The 23,877-nt window shown below is 45.5% G+C and overlaps 1 protein-coding gene across 1 annotated transcript in view; it reads left to right on the forward strand.

The window, feature by feature from the left end:
• XYLT1 (xylosyltransferase 1) overlaps positions 1-23,877 on the forward strand; it is a 224,007-nt gene that overhangs the window by 175,268 nt on the left and 24,862 nt on the right. Inside the window, exons 6-8 of the mRNA XM_054992203.1 lie at positions 652-732; positions 17,926-18,142; positions 21,577-21,753. Coding sequence (XP_054848178.1) covers positions 652-732; positions 17,926-18,142; positions 21,577-21,753 — 475 coding nt within the window. The remainder of the gene's footprint in view (positions 1-651; positions 733-17,925; positions 18,143-21,576; positions 21,754-23,877) is intronic.

Raw genomic sequence — 23,877 nt, forward strand, 5'->3', positions numbered from 1 at the left:
GACCTATTATATGTCCACTTAAAGGGGAGAGTCCACTGAATACGAAGGTGTATGATATGTGCTCCTACACTCTTCATTTTGGGGTACAGAGCTTTTCAACTTCCCCCAATATTTGTGTTTGGCTCTGTGAATAAGGAACTAGAAACTAGGAACCAACTTCAGTTTCGTTAGTTTTAGGCTGGAGAGATGAAACTGACAGAGACTTCGGGGAGGCAGAGATGAAATGAACAAACCCTCTGAGGAGCGATCTCTACCGGCTCTATCTTTTTAAACTATGCTTCCCGGCTAACAGTGCATCTCTCTACACTGGACGAACATGCACCAAGGTGTCTCATGTAGAGAGACTCTCCGTTCTATTCCCTTCAGCTTCTCTCTCACAAGGAACGGGAGATTGCCCCCAGAGGCCTCTGAGGCATTGCTGGAACCTCCGGGGCAGGATCCCACACCTGCTGGGAACAGGTGGCCATGAGTAAACGTCTATTCAATTTCCAAAATATATTCAGTAATATTTTTCAGTAATCCCGGGGTGACTCCTAATTCCATTGACAGTCAAGTGAGAGTGGCTGTTTGCAATTCTGAATATATATTTCTGACTTTAAAGCCCTGATGCGTTTGGCTGATTTTGTGTTTGGGGCCATTTTTTTCCCACAGGACAAACGAGCAGCTTGTCTCATTCTTGTCAAGATATCGCGATATGAATTTCTTGAAGTCACATGGAAGAGACAATGCAAGGTAAGGATTCCTTTCCTTTGAGTCCTGGCACTGAGTATAATGTTGCAATTCTGTCTTTCGGGTCAGTAAAACTGAGACTTCCAAATTAGCTTTTGTAAGCAGTAGAAGTCCGGTTGCCGTCTCTGTTGTATTTTTACCCAGCCTATCCCCCCAGGAAGAGGGTATACATAGTTCTTCCTTCCTTTATTTTAGTTTCACAACAATCCTGTGAAGTAGGCTTTATGCTAGCCCAAAGTCACCCAAGTGAGTTTTTATGGTGGAGTGCGTATTTGAACCTGAGGCTCCTAAGTCGAGCACTCTTAACTACTACACCTCAATGTGTTTCCAACATGATGCGCATGAAGAAAAGCTACAGGGTGAAATCAAAAGACCAGAAATGGCCTTGCCATGAGGCAGGGGTGGAGGAGGCTCAGGTGGCCGGTTTTGCCTCCTGTTAAAGGGCAGCTGGCTTCTTTGGCTAGAGCAGGAGCAACGGGAGACAGCGCCGTGTCCAAGGAGCCTGGGTGAGATCTGCTAGCTGCATCAATTCTGGGCTCTGAATCTCCCCAAATGCCTTATTTTCCCCCTCATGGCTTCAAATTTCCAAAGGTTTTAAATCATCAGTAGTAAGGCACAGCTTGTATTTCTATCACTATGTAGATGGCAGGTAAGAGTATCTTAACAAAGCTAAGAGAATCAATCAAAACTGGGTGGTATTACAGTGGTTGACTGTCCCCCAATCTGGTGCCTCTGGATGCCAAAGGCACCCACCACCATGCATTTCCTGGGGTCCACTTCCTTCGTCATCCAAAGCATCTGTCCCTCAAACCAAAAGGCACTCCTGGCTTTCCTCCATCTCATTGGAACAGGAGGGTCTTCAGAAGACCCCAGGAGGAATCACACATTTATGTCTGCAAGGGAGTAAACATTCGGAAACAGCTATGCCATCGTAAGAGGACAGTAAGCATGGCACCTACCAGAATTCTGTGACTGGCCCCGTGGCAGCCATTTTGTGGTGATTCCCACTGATGGTTTCTTAAATCCAAAAGAGTCCAAAGGCTCGACTGAGATGGGAATCTCTGCAATGGTGGAATAAAGAACCTGGTCCTGTTAACCCTTTGGTGGAGGGAAGAACTCCATCTCTAGCACATGTGGAAGACTTTAGCAGTAGGCCCATTCCTTCAGCCTGTTACAGAATTCTCATTTCCGAGAGAGAGAGAGAGAGAGAGAGAGAGAGAGAGAGAGAGAGAGAGAGAAGCAGATGATATATGACCGTTTTATTTCGGGTTGTTCGAAAAGAGAGGGTTTGATGACATTTTGGGAACCCTCTGTCCCCAAACACAAAGAGGGAGGCCCTGGTTTCATCAGCTGCTTTGCCAAGAGAGGTGGTTGTATAGCGATTTCACACTCAAGCCCCCCTCCCCCAGGAGAATGCTGCACTTTCCAAGAAAAAACAAAAACTCTTGCCTCTCAAAGAGACACTTTTAGTTTTCTTTAATTCCAGTTTTAAGTTCATATAAAATGCCACGGCAAAGGAAATAATCACAAGGTTTCGGCATCAACAAATGTATTCGTTTTACTCGATGACCCTAATGGTGAACTTTTTTTATAATACTGGTGGCAATTTCAAAAGGGTGCAGCGTTGAGCATTCTGTTGGCTATATTATAACACACAATCACAAACCCGAACAAACGGTTTGCATACTATTTGATAAGATTCTCTGGAAAGGCCCTTCTCCCTGGAAGGGCAGCCCAAGGAAAATCCATTCCAGCCTTTCTGTTCTGATACCACTTCCTTTCAGAGGCCCTGATTGGTGTTACACCTGCAGAAGCAGATGGCCATTTTCTAACTCATTTCTTTTGTGCAGTAGAAATGGCTGGTTTTTACCAGTTCTGTCCCCTGACGGGCACTTGAAATCATGCCTCTGCTCGGGCTTTTTTTCTGGGAAAAGAGCTGGTGGAACTCAGTAGGTTGCCCTTGGAGAAAATGGTCACATGGCTGGTGGCCCCGCCCCCGATCTCCAGACAGAGGGGAGTTGAGATTGCTCTCCGCGCCATGCGGCGGCGTGGAGGGCAATCGAAACTCCCCTCTGTCTGGAGATCAGGAGGTGGGGCCACCAGCCATGTGACCATTTTCAAGAGGTTCTGGAACTCCGTTCCCCCGCGTTCCCCCTGAAAAAAAGCCCTGCCTCTGCTCCAAAAACCCTATTATTTTGCAGGTTTGCAGATAAGAGGCATAGAGAGAAATTAGTCCATGCTCTTTGTCCAGGGTCAACAAAACAGCAAACTAATATCCTTCTGAAAACGGACAACATCGCCATGAAAGGTGGAGCATCAGACTGTTGCGCTTCAAACAGCACATCCAAACTGTTCGGTTTGGTGCCCTTAGTATGGGGATCTGTATTCATAAAGCATCTCGGCACATTTTAAAATCAAGCTAGGTGAGATGCTGGAGTTCCATGGCCAAATTTCTTCGGTTTCTATTAATAGCAGCCATGGGCAGAGGTACATCAGGACTGTGAGGCGGGGAAAGAGGGTATTCACCTTACCCCGTATTCTATTTTCCCAGTATAAATTTTTTCTATCCTGCTCCAGAAAGCATGTGTCTTTAAATTAACCATGGTTCAGAACCGAGCCATGGTTTAGAGCTGTTTAGAGCAAGCCATGGTTTAGAGCTGTTGGCCCACTCTTGGTATCTATTATAATAACATTAATAATGATAATATTAGATTTATATACTGCCCTTCAGGACAACTTAACACCCACTCAGAGTGGTTTATAAAGTGTGTTATTATCATCACAACAATCACCTTGTGAAGTGGGTGGGGCTGAGAGAGCTCCACGAAGCTGTGACTGACCCAGCTGGCTTCAAGCAGAGGAGTGGGGAATCAAACCCTGTTCTCTAGATTAGAGTCCCGCCGCTCTTAACCACTACACCAAACTGGCTGTCTGATATTAGCATGTCAGTTTAATTTCCCTGGCACAGCAGCTTCTAAAGTTGGAGCAATGCCCATAACTATGGTATGGTTTATCGATTCAGACTTTGTGCCAGACTATAATTAGCACAAGCCTATGTAAAAAAAACTGGAAATTTTGAAGTCATGGGATGGAGAGATCATGAAAAAAGTGGGAAATAATTGAAATATGTGCAGGGCTTCCTTCCTTAGCTTTCCTAAACTTATTTTACTGCTTTAACAACATAAAATATGTCATCTATAACTTAGCATATGAGATAGTATAGCTTGGGATACCTATGGAATTCCAAAATATAAATGCCTTGGTTTTCTACAAGCAAGATATATCCAATACAAGGGAGAGAGGTGCAGAGTAGCGCACCTAATTGCTACCTTCGCTCATATTTCTTAGTTTTGGCCTTCGGGCAGTGCAATCCTCAGCCACGGTGGTGTGCGACCACCCGTCTAACTTGGGAGCCGCCAGTCCGATCCCAACGGTCTTTTGTCAGGGAAATAAGTCGGCACACAAGGCCAGCCAGGCACAGCCAGCAGAGCACGCTCTCTTGTTTCCATAGAAACTCTGGCAGCATCCAACAGTCGCATGACAGCTGCCGTTGACAGCTCCATGAGTGGCAGGCAAAGGCAAAGGCAGTCCCTGCGGCAATAGAGGCTACCACCCGCCAGTGCCGTTCCTCTCGCCCATAAAGAAGAGGTGGACAGTACACAAAGAACCCTCGACCGTGGTGCCCCCAAAGAGGCCCCCTCCCCAGCTTGGAGGGGCCACATGCCCAAGTGGCATCCAAAGCACCACCCACTGGCAAATGTCCCCATCCCCCACTCTGAGACACACACACACACACACACACACACCCTTTTACTGGAGAAGGCAGTAGGACCAAGAAATCCTCGATTAGGCTCAAAGCCACAGATACCAACACTCAGAATTAACCCGCAGGCCTCAGAGCCAGGAGAGGAGGTTCCCAAGAGACATGCTAGAAGGGATGAGAGATCCTTCTGCAACTCAGACATCACCACCAGCCCCATGGGGCCAGACTGAGAATATCTCGCACATCAGCATGGCTCAGCGGAAAGGTGCTGGGATAGCACACCTGGGGCTCCTGCTGCGACCCTCACCTGGGCAGGGGGGAGAGGAGTATCTGACTCTCCCCCCCCTCAGCAAAAGGGGGAGCAGGCTGGCCTAGCCAATGAGGCATTCCAGAGATCCAGCGTTTTGGCCAGCACATCACTCCACAAGCCCCCCCTCCACCACATCCTTGGCAGTGGCATCCTCACACCGACCTCGACTCCCACCCCCATGTGCTAACCATCTGCTGGTCTTATCAGATGCCAACAGTGCTGTGGGAGAGTGTGGGAACACCTGAGAGCCCCCCTCATGGCAGACACACAAGGATAACACTCCAAATCCCACCCTGCTCCCTGCAGTGTGCCTGAGGGAGAAGAAGGGGGAGCGGGAAGCTAAGTGTGGCCTGCGGCTCTGTTGTGCAGTAGAACAAACAGAGGTCCACTGGCACCTGGAACATCCTCTATGGCCAGCCCATCTAGGGCCAGCCATGTTGGGGCATGGAGGGATGTGGAGCTACTGTCATCCACAGGCAAACAAACCAACAGGGAGAGAGTTGTGGTACAATGCAGGCTTTGTTGAACGGCCAGATGTGAAGAGGATGTCTGGACACAGGTTGTCAACTCCCTTCATCCAGGCTGGCCACTGTGCCTGTGTGCACTGCTCCTAGGAGCCTTTTAGAGGCAGGTTGAGCCAGCTCTCGTGCTGCTCGTGAGCAAGCAAGGCAGACTCCAGTCGAACAGCTGTCTGAGGGAGAAATCTCCTGGAGCTGGGCTGGAAATGCAGTCTGGGAGGATTGCCAGGGGCTGCGACGGCCATGCTCCCATGTCTCCCAGTTGGTTGCCTGAAGGAAAACAGACACGTGCAGCAACAGCAAGGGTGGATCTGCTGCACCTCCATTGGGGGGGGGGGTTGGAGACCCCATTGAGGCAGAGACAATGAGCATCCAGATGGCTCTTAGGCATCCAGATAGGAAGCGCACTTTGGCTGCATTAACTTGCTTTGCTCTTGTCACTGCTTGGAGCTCTGCTCCTCCAAGGAGACAAGTGCAGGCGTTGTTTGGCCACTGTGCCAGGGGAGTATAGAGAGCCAGCATCCAGGCATCCCAACCCACAGCCATGTTCTGACCTCTGCCTGACGGGGATGAGAGTCCAGTCAAGGCAGTCTGCATGCAGCCCTGTCATGAGCTGCAAGCATCCTCTGCCACCCCACCCCCACCCCCCGAGGCAGCTCTGCCGAGCACAGTCGCCTGGGCGGCTCCCTCTTTGTCAGGCATGGGCAGAGTCAGGCCTCCCCCCACCCCATATGCTGCCAGCCCCGATCATGGAGGCCAGCATTTGGGGGTAGGTGCTGGCCCATGTACAGAGAAGGCATCTGTGGACAAGGCAGCTGTGGACAAGCGAGCATTCTTACTCCTCCAAGCCAAGTTTCTAGGGTTCTGGAATGGGAGATGTTAGACATTTTGGACTTAGCTCTCCCCTCACTTCCCAATTTGTGAGTGCAAAGTGCTTGCCCAGTTTTGCAAAGTGCCCACTCTGTACTGTCTTTGCCACCGAGGTGCCTCATGCTTTAAATCCCCACAGCAGAGGGCTCTCAGGTAGAGCCTCATGCCGCGGTCCGTACTTACCGAGTTCATGGGCACTCTTGCTGGAGTTTGGGGGGGCGCATGATTGGGTGCTGGGGTGTAAGCAGATTGGACACAGCTTTAGTCAAGATGCTGTGCTCCTCTGAGCAGTTTGGACAGGGCATTACATGGGAGGGCAGTTGACTTTTCCCGTTATAATGGCGCCTACGGGCTACATCATTTTTTTTTGTGGTGTAATTTTCTCTCTCTATTTGGGGCATTCCCAAGCCTAGAGAGTCTTAGGGAGCTGACTAACTCCCATCTTGCGTCCCCACTCCCTCACCAACACAAAGGTTTATGTTAGCGGCCCTCCAGCAGTGGACCATGGTGCCCCCCCCACTGGTGCAAAACCCTAACAGGGCATTGGCAAAGAGCTCCACCAATGTAACTTGGGTTTATGATGGCATAACTTCCAGATACACTAATTTAGGGACTAGTCAGACCTCCGAGCACTTTCAGCATCTCCGTCTTGGGATTGCATTGAAAGTTGTAGAAGAAAAAGGAATTGTTATTTGGAGACAGTTTCATGCACTTGCAACAGGACTGGCAGCATATTTGAATGTCAAGCAGTACTTTACAACACTGAAAATATCATACAATTCAATGGTGTATTATCATCATACACATTATAGCATATTAACTCAGAACAAAATTAGTCACATTTATGCAGTAGTTTCAAGAATATACTTACTGTTTATGTCTGTGGTAAGCACAGGAATAACCATTATGTAATGATGTAGATTGTCTTATATAAAAATCTTCATACTACACATTCTGTATAATTAGAGCCATTTCTTAAAAGGCATTCCACTCATTCTAAAAGGGAAAACATTTCACTGGTGTTTTTATTCAATCTTCCTCAAACTTTCCAGTTTTTCACTTTGAAACATTAAAAAATACTTGCAAGAAAAATCTCATTTTTCAAAAAGATTTCCAGGAGGTTTCCAGGCTCGCACCTCTACTAGAGAAGGGCATGAACCGAGATACGAACCAAAGTTCATCACGAACCAGGCAGTTCGTGGGTTTCGTGAACCGGTGGTTCATCAGAGCCCATTTCTGATGAACCATCACGAACTTTAGAACGGTTCGTTTGGTTCATTTTTCGGTTTGTCACTGCAGACAGCCTGGAACCAATCAGTTTCCTAGGCAACAGGAGATGGGCTTTCTGTAGACCTTCTGCTGACCTGGAAGTGACATTTTCACAAACCAAACTAACCGGTTCACGAACCAGGACAGGTTCATGAAAGTTCATGGTTCGTTTGGTTTGTGAAATGCGATGAACCACGAACCGCATGGTTCGGTTTTTTTCCCGGTTCATGCCCATCTCTACTCTCTACATGAGCCACAGTTTGCATCCTTATTTTGTAAATTGTGCTTTCAGTTTCACTTGCTGCTCGATTGCTAATCAAGGTTTGCAAAGCACTGATACATTTATACCCACTTTTCCCTTAAATGGTGACTCAGAGCAGCTTACAACTTTGTTCTCCCCTCCTTCATTTTATCCTCATAACAACAAGCCTGCTAGGAACGTTAAGTTGAGAGTGTGTGACTGGCCCACAGTAGAGATGCCTTCCCCTCCTGGGGACGGGGGATCCCCAGCTCCTACCTTCCACCCCCCCACCCCAGTCTCTACTCACCTGGCTGGTGGGAGAGAAAAGATGAGGGAATGCTGTACCAGGCATGCTCTCAGGGCACTGTAATGACATCACCTCTGGGAGTGATGTCATTGTGCTGCCCCTGAGAGCACTCCTGCGCTTCTCAGTGGGTCAATTTTGGCTCCAGATGGGCCGAATTGGGCCTATTTGGGCCCAAATCAGCTCGCTGAGAAGCATGCACGCTCCCAAGCCTGCACAATGATGTCACTTCCCAGACCCATCATTATGTGCACACACAAGGAGCACCCAGGGACATGAATAAGGTAAGCCCCGGCCGGGTCTCCCTGCCCTCCCACCAGGAGGGTTGGGGGACCTGGCATCCCTAGCCCAAGGTCACCCAGCAAGCTTCCATGGCAGAGTGGGGGTTTGAATTGGGGTCTCCCAGATCCTAGTCCTGCATTCTAGCCCCTACACTGTGCTTGCTGTACATAGTTAAGATATGTTCTTTACTAATGGTTTGATATTCAGTCTGAAATCACCCAATACCTACCACAATGGAAATGTAGAAGCAGTTGAGAACATGATGATTCAAAACACAAACATTGTTTAGAGAGCAAATCTCTTTGTATTTGGAGCTGAATCACTTCTGAGCGGCAGGCATTGCTTGAGTTGTGGTTCCTGTCACTCTGTGAAGTGAAATTGGGGAAGCAATAAGAAAAGGTCAGGGAGATGCCTTCTGTTCATTCCCCTGATCCACCTGCTTCTCAACCTGCAACTGAGTAAATAAAAACAAGATAATGGATTATGACCCTGGTGCTTAACACCGAGCCTAAGATGCTAAGCTGTGCTGGGACCTGAGTTACTCAGATGAATTAAATACACTAATCTGGTTATTAATTTAATAACAAAAGGTGCTAATGTGCCACTTGGCCAGGTTCCAGAGGATTATTAATAATAGTTCATAATTTTTGTGGAGTTTGTGCCTTCCAAATACATAAAACAATTAATTGCATCTTAGTCCAAGCTGTGACTGATGGGGGCTTTTATTCCCTCCATTGATGTATTCCAAAGCAATTATTGTCAGCTGTTTGTTAGAGTTTTATGAAAATATTGTTACATTGCTTTTCATTCCCCTTGAAAATTCAAAGTGGCTTATAGTTATAGCGCATATTAGCCGTTTTCACACATCTTTAAAATAGCGTGATTTTTGACGCCATCCGTGATAATGGCGTTTTTGTGGCTGCCTGCCTCCGATTTGTAAAGGGCTGGTGTCAAAAATCACTCGAGGAAGCCGGCAGCCTTCAGCAAGTATTAGTATTGTGAGTATCGTGCTATTTTAAAGACGTGCGAAAATGGCCATCGTCTGTAGAATAAAACCACAATAACAATCCACATTTAAAAGTAAAACTACTGCATGCAATAGTAAACAGTCATTTTGACGACAAGCAGAGCTTTATGGCACAGGAGCAAGAGGTAAAGTTTTTCTCGAAATGGAAAGTTTTCATCCACGAACGCCATCAAGGTGTACCACAACTGGGCTTTCATAGAGAGGGAGTTCTTCAAAGCTATGACCTTACTCAAAGTAGATGTCAGATCCTTAGGCAAGAAAGGGTGCGACCATCTTCTCTGTACATATGTGGGCCAATTTATGTGTTACAAAACCCTTGTTTCCACAGCAGGTCCTGTAGACCAGTGTTTCTCAACCTTTTTCCGACCGTGGCCTTCTTCCTGTGGCCCCCCTGTCCTACCGGTATAAAGGTAGCTAATCAACATAAGTATAGGAATTCTCATACCTAGAATATCAAATATGTAGGTTTATAACAAAATCTGGAGTTCTTCAGGCCTCCCAATAACTCTGGGGAAATTGCGCTTTTTCTTCCTTATATGGAATACTCCTGCTCTTTAGCTCCCCACCCCCAGTGGAATCAGGGTTACACTTGCATGAAGAAACAGCACCCCACACACTGTCTTTTCTGTTTCCTTTCTCAGTCACTTCTCTGTTTTCTTCACTTCTCACTTCCCTCTGTGGCCCCCTAGTCTTGTGCCGTGGCCCCCCATTTATGCAATGTTTACCTGTGGCCCCTTGGAATATCCTGGGGCCCCCTAGGGGGGCATATGGCCCCAGGTTGAGAACCAGTGCTGTAGACCACACTTGCACTGGGAGTTTTGTGCTTGGCACTTGATTTGTAGGCACACACAAGCCCAATGTGGATTTTAGGAATAGCCTCTCAGTGCGTGAAAATTTACCCAGCAGGGCAAATAGCAGCTACCAGAGCTGTTTCAGGTAGGGGTATCGCTATGGGAGTTAAGCCTTTCTCTCTGCATGTTGCAGACCAAGTTCCAAGCATGGAACTCCTAGCTAGTTTTGCCAACCTCAGGTTGGGAAATTCCTGGAGATTTGGGAGCAGAGACTGGGAAGGCTAGGGTTTGGGAAGGAGAGACACCTCAGCAAGGTATAATGCCCTACAGTCTACCCTCCAAAGCGGCCACTTTTTCCAGGGGAACTCATCTCTGTAGCCTGGAGATTGGTTGTAATTCCAGGAGATCTCCAAACCCCACCTGGAGGTTGGTAACCATATGCCCAGCATCCATCTAGTTTACAAGACCTGTGGCAGACATAGGAGCATTGCAAAGACAGCATAACATACAGCTAGACCCTGAAAGATGTTACCAAATCCAGACCTGTTAAACATGCAGACTTTTTAGTGTTATTTTTACGTCAATAGCGTCTAAATGGCACCTGGTGTATAAATCACATTAAAATAACATAGGCAGCTTTAGTTCTTATGCTCTTCACAGATACTTAAAGGCTTATGTTTTGAGGCTTTGGCTCCCTTGTTTTCCCCCAATTCTAGAATACTTTCTTTTAGTATTCTTTTTCTTTTTCGTAGTTGAGAATACGGGTACCCACTTTCTAGTACCCCAATCTCCTTCTCTTCACACACCAGTGCTTTCCTTCAGTCATTAACTGAATCTGAAAGTCTCCACTGGCAATTTCCTACCACACTCCACCAGGGATCCCTTCACTCTCCACAGCTACCTCCCTGTTTGACTGGGTAGGGGAAAATCTCCTCTCCTTAGAAGATCTATCCCCTTTCTGTGGCCCGTTTGGGAATCTGCACCTACTTCCCAAACTTCCTTGCCAACTTTTCCCAAATTCTCCAATCGGTGTTAAAACTGCTCTCTATTAGGCCGCCTTCTCCCTTCACACTCGATTCTTCTCTCTTCTAGTACTCAAAACAGACCCTCCTCTTTCCAGATCATGCTACCCAATCAGATTCCTTGGAGTACTTTGTCACTGAAAGCTGCCTGTGTCTGTGACAGGTTAATGCTTAACAGTCCTGCAGCTGTGTGTGTACAGCACTTCCAGGCTTTTTAAAACGTGCAGTAGCAAACACTTGAGACTCTGGAAATTGGCTGCTAGTCACAAGTAGATACTACTGATCTAAGGGGGCCATTGGCCTGGCTTGCCATAAGGCTGTTATCCCTGCTGCCAAGTATTTTAACCTCTTTGCCTCCCTGCAGCATTACTGGTCTAATTCAGTGGTACTCACTCCATGGCTTGTGGAGACCCAAATTTGCATTTACCATCAACTAAGAGTCACATAACTACTGTCTGCATCACCCCACCAAACACACACGTACAATAATATAATATATAACTATTCATATTAAATATAGAACTGTAACATTTTTACATCTACCAGATGATTTTTCTGAGTGTGTACAGTTGATTCTCCCCACCACTGTTGAACCTTAGCCTGCCTTTGCACATCTGGAATGAGGAGGAGGGCTTTTCTCCCTCTGCCTCCATCATCAGACTCCCAGAAGAGAGCAAAGAGGAGAACGGGTTAAACCACCTTGCCATGGCCAGTTTTGCCCTCTTCCGAAGGGATTGCCATGGGGTTGTATTTTTTCTTCACTGAAGCTAGGTTGCAGCTGCCTGGGTACTGGATGAGAATACAGAGGCTGCAAAGAGGGTGGAGAGAGTAGTTTATGGAGAGAATGACCCTTTACCACCATCCCTGGCACAAGGCTAGCAATTTAGGGGGTGCTGGCCACTTACCTATCCCTCTAGTCTCTGCAGTGGCAGCAATTTCAAGGTAGGAACCAGCTGTCCAGCATAATGGCCTTGCTCATTTTCCTACAGCATGAGAAAACAGGGCTCAGAAGAGCAATAGGTGTCATGTCAAATATCCACATATGGCTCCTGATTTTCACTGTTCAAAAGCGGCTTTTGGGGTGCCTCTGTCTTGCTTGAAAAATGTTTTCCTTGTTTGCAAACCTGCATGGCTGCACATCGGCCGTTTCCACACTGCTTACCTTGTTCCGGAAAACAGCGAAATCTCGCACGAAATCTCACGAAAAGACGCTGTTATCACGTCTTCTCGCACGATAACAGCATCTTCTCGTGTGATTTCGCACGATAACAGCGTCTTCTCGCGAGATTTTGCTGTTTTCCAGAACAAGGTAAGCAGTGTGGAAATGGCCATCTTCTGGTTCATTTAATGCAGTGGTCCTTGAAACAGTTTGCCTCTGACGTTCTTGTTGCAACTTCAAGGCATCGTGTATTAATTGCACAAGTGGTAGATCTCTTGAAAGAATACCACACTGCAAGGGCATCTAAAATGACCTAATCCTTTACAGGGAGCGTGCAGCACTTGATACAAAGCCCCCAAGTTGTTATAAAGCTTTGCCGCTTATGCCTGGCAATGTGCCTTTGCTTTGACTTTTAATTCGGCTGTGTTTAGTGAATGGGTTGTTGAAATTGCTGCTACAAAGACAATGTGTGCCCTGTGAATTGGAATGAGTGCAGCCGGAGCTGGAAGAAACTCAGGGTGCTGGGTTGGGGAGTGGGGAGGGGGGGACAACCAGGCTGCCAAGTCATATTTAAGTCTTCTAGCAGGGGGCAAGATTGTCAGTCAGCATCCCCTCTTGGATCTGATTCCTTAGGAATAATCTGTTGGAGGAAAAATAAACAGGAATCTTGCAAGACAAACACATTTTTATTCTAGCATGAGGTTTTGCCCACCTCGTTTGATGCATTTAGTGGATCATCACTAGGAAAGTGTTTATCTGTGAAATTATGAGAAAAGCAGAAATTTCTTCCTCAGTTTCATGGCTCCTTGACCCTACTGTTTAAAGAAATTAATAGAGTCTACCTAAATCAGGAGATCAGATTGCATGCCGCTGATGAAGTGATCCTCAGCTCCATGAAAAGCTTCTGCTAGAATACAAATGGGTTGGTCTTTCAGGAGGCAAGGTGTTGTTTAGGGTGGCCAACCCACACTGGCAAACTGGCAGGAGCTTTTATGGGGCAGGGACATGTGTGTTGGTCTCACTCCCCAATTTGCTTCAGGTGTATTCCTGGAAGCGATGTCATCTTGTCAGGGCGACGCTCTAGGATGATTCCCCCACCAGAGTTTCAGTGGAATTCAAGGGCAGCACCATAATGTGATGGTAGCACTTCCAGGTTTGTTCCAGAAGTGACGTTACAGCATCAAAGGGATCGTGATTTTTCCTACTCACTTACTGAGCGGTGGCAGAGACACGGGCTACTGGGAGGGAGATCTCCTGCCAGATTAGGAGAACTGGCAGCAACCCTGCTGTTGATTGTTGAACGGAGATTGTCGAAATATCTGGACTTGTATAATACATTTTAAACTATAAAAGTTTTTTTATATATTTAAAGATGTATTGCATCATTTTTGGCTTTGTCTTCAAGTTTGTGATGCTCTTTTCCCTTGGCAAGCCTTTTTGCCAACACATGGGCAAAAATTCAAAAGAAATGTTGCCATTTAAACTATGCACAAATGGAATCTAAATGGCATTTTATGTAAAAATGGCATATAGTGGAGAAAAAAAGAAAAAGAAATTTGCTTTTTAAAAGATGGGATCAAAAATGATCCCCTTGGCTCCATACAAAGAATGACATTTTAAAAATACAGATTCGTACATCCTTAACACTTCGGAGTAGGGTATTACACAGGTGCAATATCCATTGAATCCTGAAATACTGAACACCTGAGTCTCGATGGAAAGAAAAGTCACTGTGTTTACATCTGGAAAATTACAGATGTAATTATGCTGGACTTTTATTAGAAAGAGCAACTCAAAAGATATAGAGAGATCAATTCTACTCAAGGCATTCTAATCTCTGTAGGTGTTTTATTATAGGAAATGTGCCTCTTTGAAGGCCATCTAGAGATTTTCTTATTTCACCAAGTTAATTGTGTTTGCAACTTTGAAGAAACACATCAATATCCTGTATACTCTAACATAACAGCCTTCTTTCCTGTTAAAGTATTCGAAGCAAACTAAACTGTACACATCTTTTGGGAGGGCATTGAAACAACCTCTTCCCTGTGTGAAAAAAATCTGTCAACTGGTTGAGCCGTATGTTAGAAGTAAAATGACAAATGGTTTGTTAGTAAATACTCCCAACAAATCTGTTAGTTGTTAATTGCCATTTTGAAAAGAAAAAAATCTCTGGCAACCTTTTTATTTTGAAAAGGCATTTAGACTTCATCATCAAACAATATAACTAACAATATTCATTTATTTTATTGATCTGTTTACTTCATTTATACCTTGCCTTTCTCACCAATGGGGACCCAAATCAGCTTACATCATTCTCCTCTTCTCCATTCTCTCCTCACAACAATCCTGTGAGGTAGGTGAGGCTGAGAGGGTGTGACTGGCCGAAGGCCACCCAATGAGCTTCTATGGCAAGAGTGTCAGTTCAAACATGGGTCTCCCAGATCTTAGAGCTAAACTACACGAGACACCCAGCACGCGTCCTTCACATGACAGGTTCCTGCAAGTTTCCCTGGGAAGTGTAGTCTGACCAAGAACGGCTGCTCGATGCAATTCTCCGCTGGGAGAAGCATGGAAAAGGGAGAAAAGAGAGAATTCCACGCTGCCTTCCAGAGAAAGAAAAGTATGAATCACTTTGAACTGGACTAGAGAAAAAAGGGCGACCTGCAGTGTGGGGGGGGGGCCATCTCCCCAGTACTGCGGCACCTGCTTATTTTTTTTCTTCTCTCTCTTGCAAAGCTGGCAAAGTGATTACAGTGCCCTCTGAAAGGAAAGGGAGAGGAGGAGGAGGAGGAGGAGGAAGAACAGCTCCCCCCCCCATCTGCTGAGACGCATCTTTAGAACAACAACAAAAGCAAGCTCCATTTGCCCGGTGAAGTGCGGAGCAACTGCAAAGAGCAAGTGAGGGAAAGCTGGGGGAGAGCAGCCGGCCAGCCCCCAGAGAGAATCTCTCCCCTGGATTCTCCCCAGTGGAGAATTGCATTGAGCTGCCATTCTTTGTCAGACTACACATCCCAGGGAAACTTGCGGGAACCTGACACATGAAGGACACATGTCGTCTGTTTTGTGTCGTTTAGCTCTTTGTCTGACAGTCTAACCACTGGGCCCTATTGGTTATTATTAGAAGATTAATGTTTACTCTCCAGTGGTTGGAGCATATTTAATTGTCTCTCCCCCTCCCCTTCTTTCAATTGGTGGAGGGCTAATCAGAGTTTAGATTTTCTTTTTAATTTCTTTTATTTCCCTCTTGTATTTGGCAATAAGCAGCCTCACAGGTGATATTACTCTCTTTGAACTGAGAAGGGATCAGCCTCTAGAAGATTTCTTTGTACTCTCTTAACGTCAGAAAAGTCGATAGACTTTTTTATTTCATTCTTACTTTGCTTTCATTTTCATGACTGATTTGCAGCCATGGCAGTTCTGGTGCTTCCCGCCCCCCCAATTAAGGTAAATTAATTATACACTAAGGAACTTTCCATTGTTGCATTATGTATACATCAGCAAGTTAAAAGGGATTGTCTCATTAGGAAAATGGTCAGGTCTGTAAGTGGCTACAACCCACTATGTCAACTTATGATGTTGTAGTAGTGGACTAGACCTGGGTTCGAATTCTCACTCTGCCATGAAGGTCACTATCTCTACAATCCTTTGGAGACTTACTCAAGTGTATTAACATTGAAATCAGTGGTCTTAAACTGGAGTAATTCTGCCCAGAGTTGCACTGTAGTGACCTTGGTCCAGTCAACTCTCCCTCAGCCTAATCTACCTTATAGGTTTCAGGTGGGTAGCCATATTGGTCTGCAGTAGGACAGCAATATTTGAGTCCAGTAGCACCTTGAAGACCAACACAATAAGATTTCCCGGGTCAGATATGAAGAGAGCTTTGACTATTAGAAGCTTACACTCTTGTTGGTCTTCCAAGTTGCTACTGGACTCAAAACTTGGGGGGTTGGCGGAAGCCTCCCATGGTGGTTTGGGCACTGAGTCTGCGGTGTGTCTTATCTCTGTGCTGTGGAATATCCTCCGTCTGCCCATCATGTTACTTCCTGCTCACAGCCTGCCTTCCTCACACTGCCCTTTCAGTGACCAGCAGCCCCAGTTTTCTCGCAAGCACTGTTCCCCCTCTCCTCTTTTGTCACCGCTCCTGAACACCTCTCTGCCCTTGACTCACTTTCCCTCCTTTTTCGAGGAGGCACTCGGTCCTCTCTACCTCAGTGCTGGCTAACCCACTTCATTTGATATTTTCCTTCCTACACTCATTCAGCTGAATACCTCTGAAGCAAAACAAAAGAGTTGGGTCAATGTATCCATTATAAATTCATTCTCTCCTCTATCTGGCAAATGTTACTAAAGCTTCCCAGTCCATATGCTTCTTGGGGCCTCTGCTCCACCTGCGTCGAGATAAGAAAAGAGAGAGATGCCCTATCAGGCTACCAATCAAAATTTAAGGGACATTGTACCCTTCATTAAACTGAACTTGGTGTTTTTCTTCCTGGGGCTTTAGCAAATTAAAACACAAGGAGGCCTCGCTGGTTGAAGAGGCGCATCTGTTGCTTATGAAGCATCCTTGATAATGTCCATAACGTGATAACTTGTGTTTTTTTTTTTAAGTAAAACTTTTTTTTAAGTTTTCTGAATTGTAGAAATAAATGGTTGAACTTTTGTGTGAATTAATATTTAATTTGTAGGGAACTGCATAAATATTGTAATTGGAGATTCTAGAACGCCGCATTAAAATTGCAAGACATTTCCATTATCCCTGATAATAGAATGAGAAATTAGAAGCTCGTCTGTGGAAATAAAAAAAAAAATCAACTTCTTGACTGCTTTTTTGTCTCCTCAACTGTCATAAATGTACACTCAGCTTTGGCTGGCTGGCTGCATTTTGGGGTAATTACTTCCATATCACAGCTTGGTTGTCTTTCTCGGGTTCCTTCATTGTTTTTTTGAAAAGAAATACTCATCAAGGATAAGGTTGCTAATGGAAGAAGCACCAAAGCTGCACAGCATCTGCAAAGTACGCAACAAAATTTAAACTCAGAGCATTCTTTGGCTGTGTTCAGACAAAATGCCAAGCCATGCTTGATGTCACATGGGTTTATACTAGGGTTGCCAGCTCCAAGTTGGGAAATTCCTAGAGATCTGGGAGGTGAAACCTGGAGAAAGTGAGGTTTGTGTAGGGAAAGGACCTTGGCATGGCATAATTTCATAGAATCCACCCCCCAAAGTAGCCATTTTCTCCAGGTGAACTGATGTCTGTGGCCTGGAGACCAGTTGTAATTCCGGGAGATCTCCAGCTACTACCTGGAGGCTGGCAACCCTAGTTTATACACACACCCTCTATCCCTTGAGTCCCCCCTCCCGAATTTAATTGCTGCAAGGAAAATCATTTGCGCTTTTCAAAATGCTTTGCATATTATTAAATAATTAATAGATACATTGTAGAAGAGGCATTTTGTGACAACTGACTCTGTCCGGTAAGAGGGTAGCTCTTTTCTTCTTTTAGACCAGAAACGACTAACAGAGAGAGGTGCAGGTACATTAGTGAAGACTTTGTGAATAAGGGTAGTGTACATTTATGTTAAATAGTAGCTATCTCTTTCTTTAAAGCTAAGCTCTGATTTTAACTTGCTTTCTTTCTAGATTTATTAGGAAACAAGGTTTGGATAGGCTTTTCCTGGAATGTGATACACACATGTGGCGCCTTGGAGACAGAAAAATTCCTGAAGGGATAACAGTTGATGGAGGTTCAGACTGGTTTCTGCTAAACAGGAAGTTTGTGGAGTACGTCACGTTTTCTAGCGATGATCTGGTGACGAAGATGAAGAGGTTCTACTCTTATACGTTGCTTCCAGCTGAAGTGAGTGGATTGACAAACCAAACGAGCAAAAAGGATCTCAACGTCTTTTGGGAATGCCCAAATTATACTTCTCAAGCCTTCTTTATCATGTGAAAAACTTTTCCTTTAATATTTAGGATTTTGTTTTGTTTTTTACAAAAAGTGGTCTCATCTTACATATATTAATTTTATAAAATGATGCTAGATCACTTGTCTCTGCTGCTCTAGTTCAACATTGTCTACTGTGACTGGCAGCTACTTTCCAGCATCTTGGTCGTACCTAGTATCTGTAACCTGAGTAGAGATGCCAGAGATTAAATCTGAGGTTTTCTGCTTACAAAATATGTGCTCTGCCACCAAAAGGCATCCCCTTCTCTTAACACGTCTCACCCTCCAAATGACCGTGCTTTTCATAGTTCTTAGGCAGTCTTCTTAACTTGAGTAGTGCTTACTAGTATGTGAGGAACATCAGTCTTTCTGAATGTGGGCCGTAACACCTTCAATAATGACAGACAGGGCTTTTTTTCTGGGAAAAGATGTGGTGGAACTCAGTGGGTTGCCAGCACAGGGCAACTCTTGGCAGGAGGTGGTGCCCTTGGTACCATATGTGCACGCGCGCAAGGTACATGCATGCTTCCAGGACCAATGATGTCACTTTGGGTCAGCTGGAACAAGGGGGGAGTTTGTCACCCTTGGCGAAAATGGTCACATGGCTGGTGGCCCTGGGGAGTTTAGATTGCCCTCCATGGCGCTCCATCTTCTCCGTGTGGAGGGCAATCTAAACTCCCCTCTATTTGGAGATCAGGAAGCGGGGCCACCAGCCATGTGTCCATTTTCAAGAGGTCCCGGAACTCCGTTCCACTGTATTCCAGCTGGAAAAAAGCCCTGATGACAGACCATATTTCTTTCTGGTAGGTAGCTGTGTTGGTCTGCAGTAGACCAGCAGGATTGGAGCCCAAGCACCTTAGAGACCAACAAGATTTTGGGGGTATAACCTTCAAGAGTCAAAGTTCCTTTTACCCCCAAAATCTTGTTTCTCTCTGAAGTGCTATTGGACTCAAATCCTCCATATCGTTTCTTAGTAAAGAGTCCAGTAGCACCTTTAAGACTAACCAACTTTATTGTAGCATAAGCTTTCGAGAACCACGGTTCTCTTCGTAAGATGCATGGAGGGGATGAAGAAACTGGCAATTTCTTCATACTGGACTCTTTACTATTTTGTAACTTCTAACACAGCTGACTCCTCTGGATCTATGACCATATCGTTTCTGATGCCCTGCCGTAAAAGTTCTCCTTTTAATCCCATTTCTTCTAAAGGAAAAAATGAAAGGTATCCCCTTCGCCTCCAATAACCTTTTCCCCATGGATTCTCTTAAGAGAGGCAGCCTGTGTCAGTATAAAAGACACAGGGCAGTGGATAATTGAGTAGCTCCCCCACCACCCCCACTGCCTCCCCTGGCCTGTATTACAATGTCTGCCTTGATGGGTTTAACCAGGCAATTCAAGCATAAAATCCATATTCACTGAGCTGTCATTTAACATTTTAAAAGAGCAGGGGGGTTGTCTGGGTGGGTCAGCAATACTAAATGCTATGCCATTTATTTATAGAGCATCCAAAAGTGAATTTTACTGGAGGAGTCGCTGCTCTTTAAGCTCACATTATTCCCCCACCCCCACCCCCACGGCTCAATTTGATCATGCTTCAGTTTTATCCACGCAAGGTTTCCTTTATGTCCGTTTTTTTTTTAAAGTTCAGTCTCATGTGACCTCTTAACAGTGCATTGGTACATATGATTTATATAAGAACGGAACTCGTAGTGATACATTGATATAATTAGCAAATCCTGTTAGAAAATGCCTCAAATAGGCTAATAGAGACGTAAGCATTTTGGAAAGTAATTGCAGGGGACAGAGTGTCCTTCGGCTGCCTGAGGGTGACTTGCGTATTTCAGTGCAAGGTCATTTTTGGCTCACAGCACATTTGCCTCCGTAAATCCTTGGTGTTCTAGCTAGGCTGGCCAACAGCGATAACATTAGTTATCTTCTTAGACCTTTTGTTCCTCTTGTACAGTCTCACGTATGAGATTCTACAGATTTCATTAACAAATCAAAAGACATACTGTAGTTGGAGATGGGTGACCTTTTGTTCACATTCAGATGATCTGTGTACATTAATATTCCCCGATGGAGGCTTTGACCATTGCGGAAGAGTTTTTTAAATTTTTGTTGGAGAGGTATTAGAAAAGTATTTCAGCCCAGTTTTTGGTATCCCTGGCCAAGATTTATGCATTATTATTTCATTTTTTTAAAGAGTTTATACCCCGCCTCAACAACAACAACAACAACAATAATAATAAAGTGCCATCAAGTCACAACCAACTTCTGTCAACCTTGTTTTCAAGGCAAGAGATGAGCGGAGGTGGTTTGCCATTGCCTGCCTCTACATACCATCCCTAGTGTTTCTTGGTGGTTTCCCATTCAAGTACTAACCATGGCTGACAGATTAAAAAAGTCCATAATAAGAACATATATTTTAAACCATCAAGAGCCAGCCTTTTCGGTCCTGGCTCCGACCTGGTGGAACTCTCTGTCTGAAGAAACTAGGGACCGGCAGGATTTATTATCTTTCCGCCGGGCCTGCAAAACGGAGATGTTCCACCAGGCATTTGGTGGGGGCTAGGCTGTCCTCTCGCCGGCCATACCACTGAAGACCTTCCACCACCCATGCAGGAAAATGCTGTATTTTAATATTTTATACCCACCAATTTTAATAGTTTATGATATAATGTTTTAATGTTTTTACTGTTTTAAACTGTTGTTAAACCGCCCTGAGCCTGTCTAACGGGGAGGGCGGTCTAGAAATGTGATAAAATAAATAAGAACCGGGTTGATCTCTGGGATGAGGAAATGATCTGGGTGATTGATGCATCTGGGTGACTTCATCTGGAGACTTGGGCTGAGTTGTCACTAATATGCCCACAGTACTAAGCGCGCACTCCCTCCCCCCTCTCCCCTCCTCCTCGCTCTCATTTTTGTAAGGAGAGGCTGTGAATGAGTGGTATCAGGCTCAATCCATAGCATTTCCAGTTAAAGGGGTCAGGTAGTAAGTGGTGTGAAAGACCTTTGCAGAGAGCCTGGAGAACTGCTGGCAGGCAGAGTAGACATGACTGACCTTGACAGATGAGGGGTCTGACTCAGTAGAAAGCAGCGTCTTGTGTTCCTGCTACCCACAAACCAGCTGGGAGATTTGATCACCATTTGGCGACTATGCACACATCATCAGTTGCTGAATGCCAGGCTGGGAGGAAGTGTGGGTTGCTGCCAGGGCCATATGCTGTCTCTGAGCCGAAGTTGAACACAGACTTTCGCAATGCTACAAACAAGGGCAGGGGGACCCCAAGAGAATCCAATGGACCAAAACATCAGGGGGTTTTATTTGTTTGTTTGTTTTGCAGTCCTTCTTTCATACCGTCCTCGAAAACAGCCCTCATTGCAACTCCATGGTGGACAACAATCTGCGCATCACCAACTGGAACCGTAAGCTGGGCTGCAAATGTCAGTACAAGAACATCGTTGACTGGTGCGGCTGTTCTCCTAATGACTTCAAGCCCACAGATTTCCACCGGTTCCAGGTGAGTGAGTGCCTGATCCAGGTACCTGCCACGTACAAGTTGTAGAGGTTGCAAAGCCTGATACATGTCAGCTTTATCAGGGATTATTTTGCTGCTCAGCCAGAAATGGTCTGAGTGAAAGCACTTTTTAAAAGACAAGGAACATTGTGGGAGCTACTTCGGTTTGGGAGTGACTTTCCCTGAGATTCCCTGGATTCAGCGGTGCTGCACAGCCAGCTTATATTTCAGTTTCTCTTGGGAGTTATGTCAGCAACTGCCAAATCAAATCTTTACCACAGTCTTATCGATACATCAGACCCAGGTAACAACTTTTTTTCAGTGATCAATAGGAATAATAATGTAATAATAATAACATTTGATTTATATACCACCCTTCAGGACAACTTAATGCCCACTCAGAGCAGTTTACAAAGTATGTCATTATTATCCCCACAACAAAACACCCTGTGAGGTGGGCAGGGCTGAGAGAGCTCCAGAGAGCCGTGACTAGCCCAAGGTCACCAGCTAGCTTCAAGTGGAGGAGTGGGGAATCAAACCTGGTTCTCCACATTAGAGTCCCACGCTCTTACCCACTACACCAAACTGGTGACTGGGACACTGTGGAAGATTCACTCCACACACACACACAGTTTGTCATCCTTTCTTTGTCCCAGATCTCTCCCAAGTTTCATTGACTTGGGCCTAATATTGGTGGTGATATGTGTAGACTGAACAGCCACTGTAATAATAATATTTGATTTATTTACTGCCCTTCAGGCCAACTTAATGCCCACTCAGAGTGGTTTACAAAGTATGTTACGACCAAGTATTCCAGACACACTGCCAGCCCAAGAGAAGGAGGTGCTATTTCCAATCTACATTTTTACCCTCGCCTACTTCGAAAGAGCTCAGGGACCAGCCTTGTGAGATGGGTTAGACTGAATGAGTGACTAGCCCAAAATCATCCGGTTCCGCCAATTTTCAAACTGCAACACTGCACTGGCTGTGTTCTGTTCTCACAAATAAGACCCAGGATGCACAGCTTCAGAAACCCTTATGCAGTTCAAGGAGCCAACCTCCCCGATGGGACTTGGCACGGGTCAGTTCAAAGTCACAAGCAATCTGGAGTCCTCTTTCCCAATAAGCAACACACAGTAGATCAAAATGTGCACTCGCTAGACTCTAGCACCTGTCTGCACCTGTTATCCGTGGCATCCACATCCAACAAGATCCAGAAATTATGTAGGTAGATCAACAGCAACAGACAAATTCCTCTTTTAATGCTGGTACGCTGAGTTCCCTGTCATTAGTATCTGCTAATAGCCTTGCATTTCCAGACCACCTCCAGAGAAAGCCACATGCAGCGCTTCACCTGCTGATTCCTGCATTTCAAACCTCTGTTAAAGAAAGGTGCAGGAGCAGACAGGCTGGATATTCCTCCGGCCAGTTGGCAGTGTTGTTGCCCTTGTTCTTTCAGAACCGCAGTCATGCGTGCCTACTGACGAATGCTTGTGTAGAAATGCCGCCTGAGCATGTCCCTGCTTGACTTTCTGGAGTGGAGCTTGTCCCTATGTAAATGTTAGTAACAAAGGAAAAAGAAAGCCACATTTGCAGTTGCCAGCGAAGGTTTTACAAGGCGGAGTTAAGCCCAAGCTTGAGACCAGAGGACAGACTTCTGTGGCCTGTGGAAACAGCTTAAATTCCAGTTTTGAGAGGTTTTGAGCCATTCGTTTGGGGCAAGGAACAATCCCTTCCAGTAGTGTCACCTTCTGCAAGGTTTATTTCTCCAGCTGCTCTCTCAGTTGCATTTACAGGTAGATTGCCAAAATTGCTCTGGACAGAGCCCACAGAGATATGACCCAGGATTATGCTGAGAAAGTAGGTCTATGACAGTTTTATCAGGGCAGCAGTTGTGGTTCTCTTTCCTCCATTTTATCCTCCCAACAACCCTTTAAGAGCATGACTGGCCAGGTCTCTGCAGTCTCATTCTAACCACTACACCACACTGTCTGCCTGTTAAGCTGTTGGGGGTTTATTCAGCAGAGGGAGACAGACGGGGGCATCTCATCCCACTTCCTGGCAGGAATACATGCCTCTTTTCATATGCATAGAATCAAATTTACTTCCATTTAATTCCCTAGAATG

This window comes from Eublepharis macularius, chromosome 12, assembly GCF_028583425.1.
Source record: "Eublepharis macularius isolate TG4126 chromosome 12, MPM_Emac_v1.0, whole genome shotgun sequence".
In the NCBI taxonomy this organism is placed as follows: Eukaryota; Metazoa; Chordata; class Lepidosauria; order Squamata; family Eublepharidae; genus Eublepharis; species Eublepharis macularius.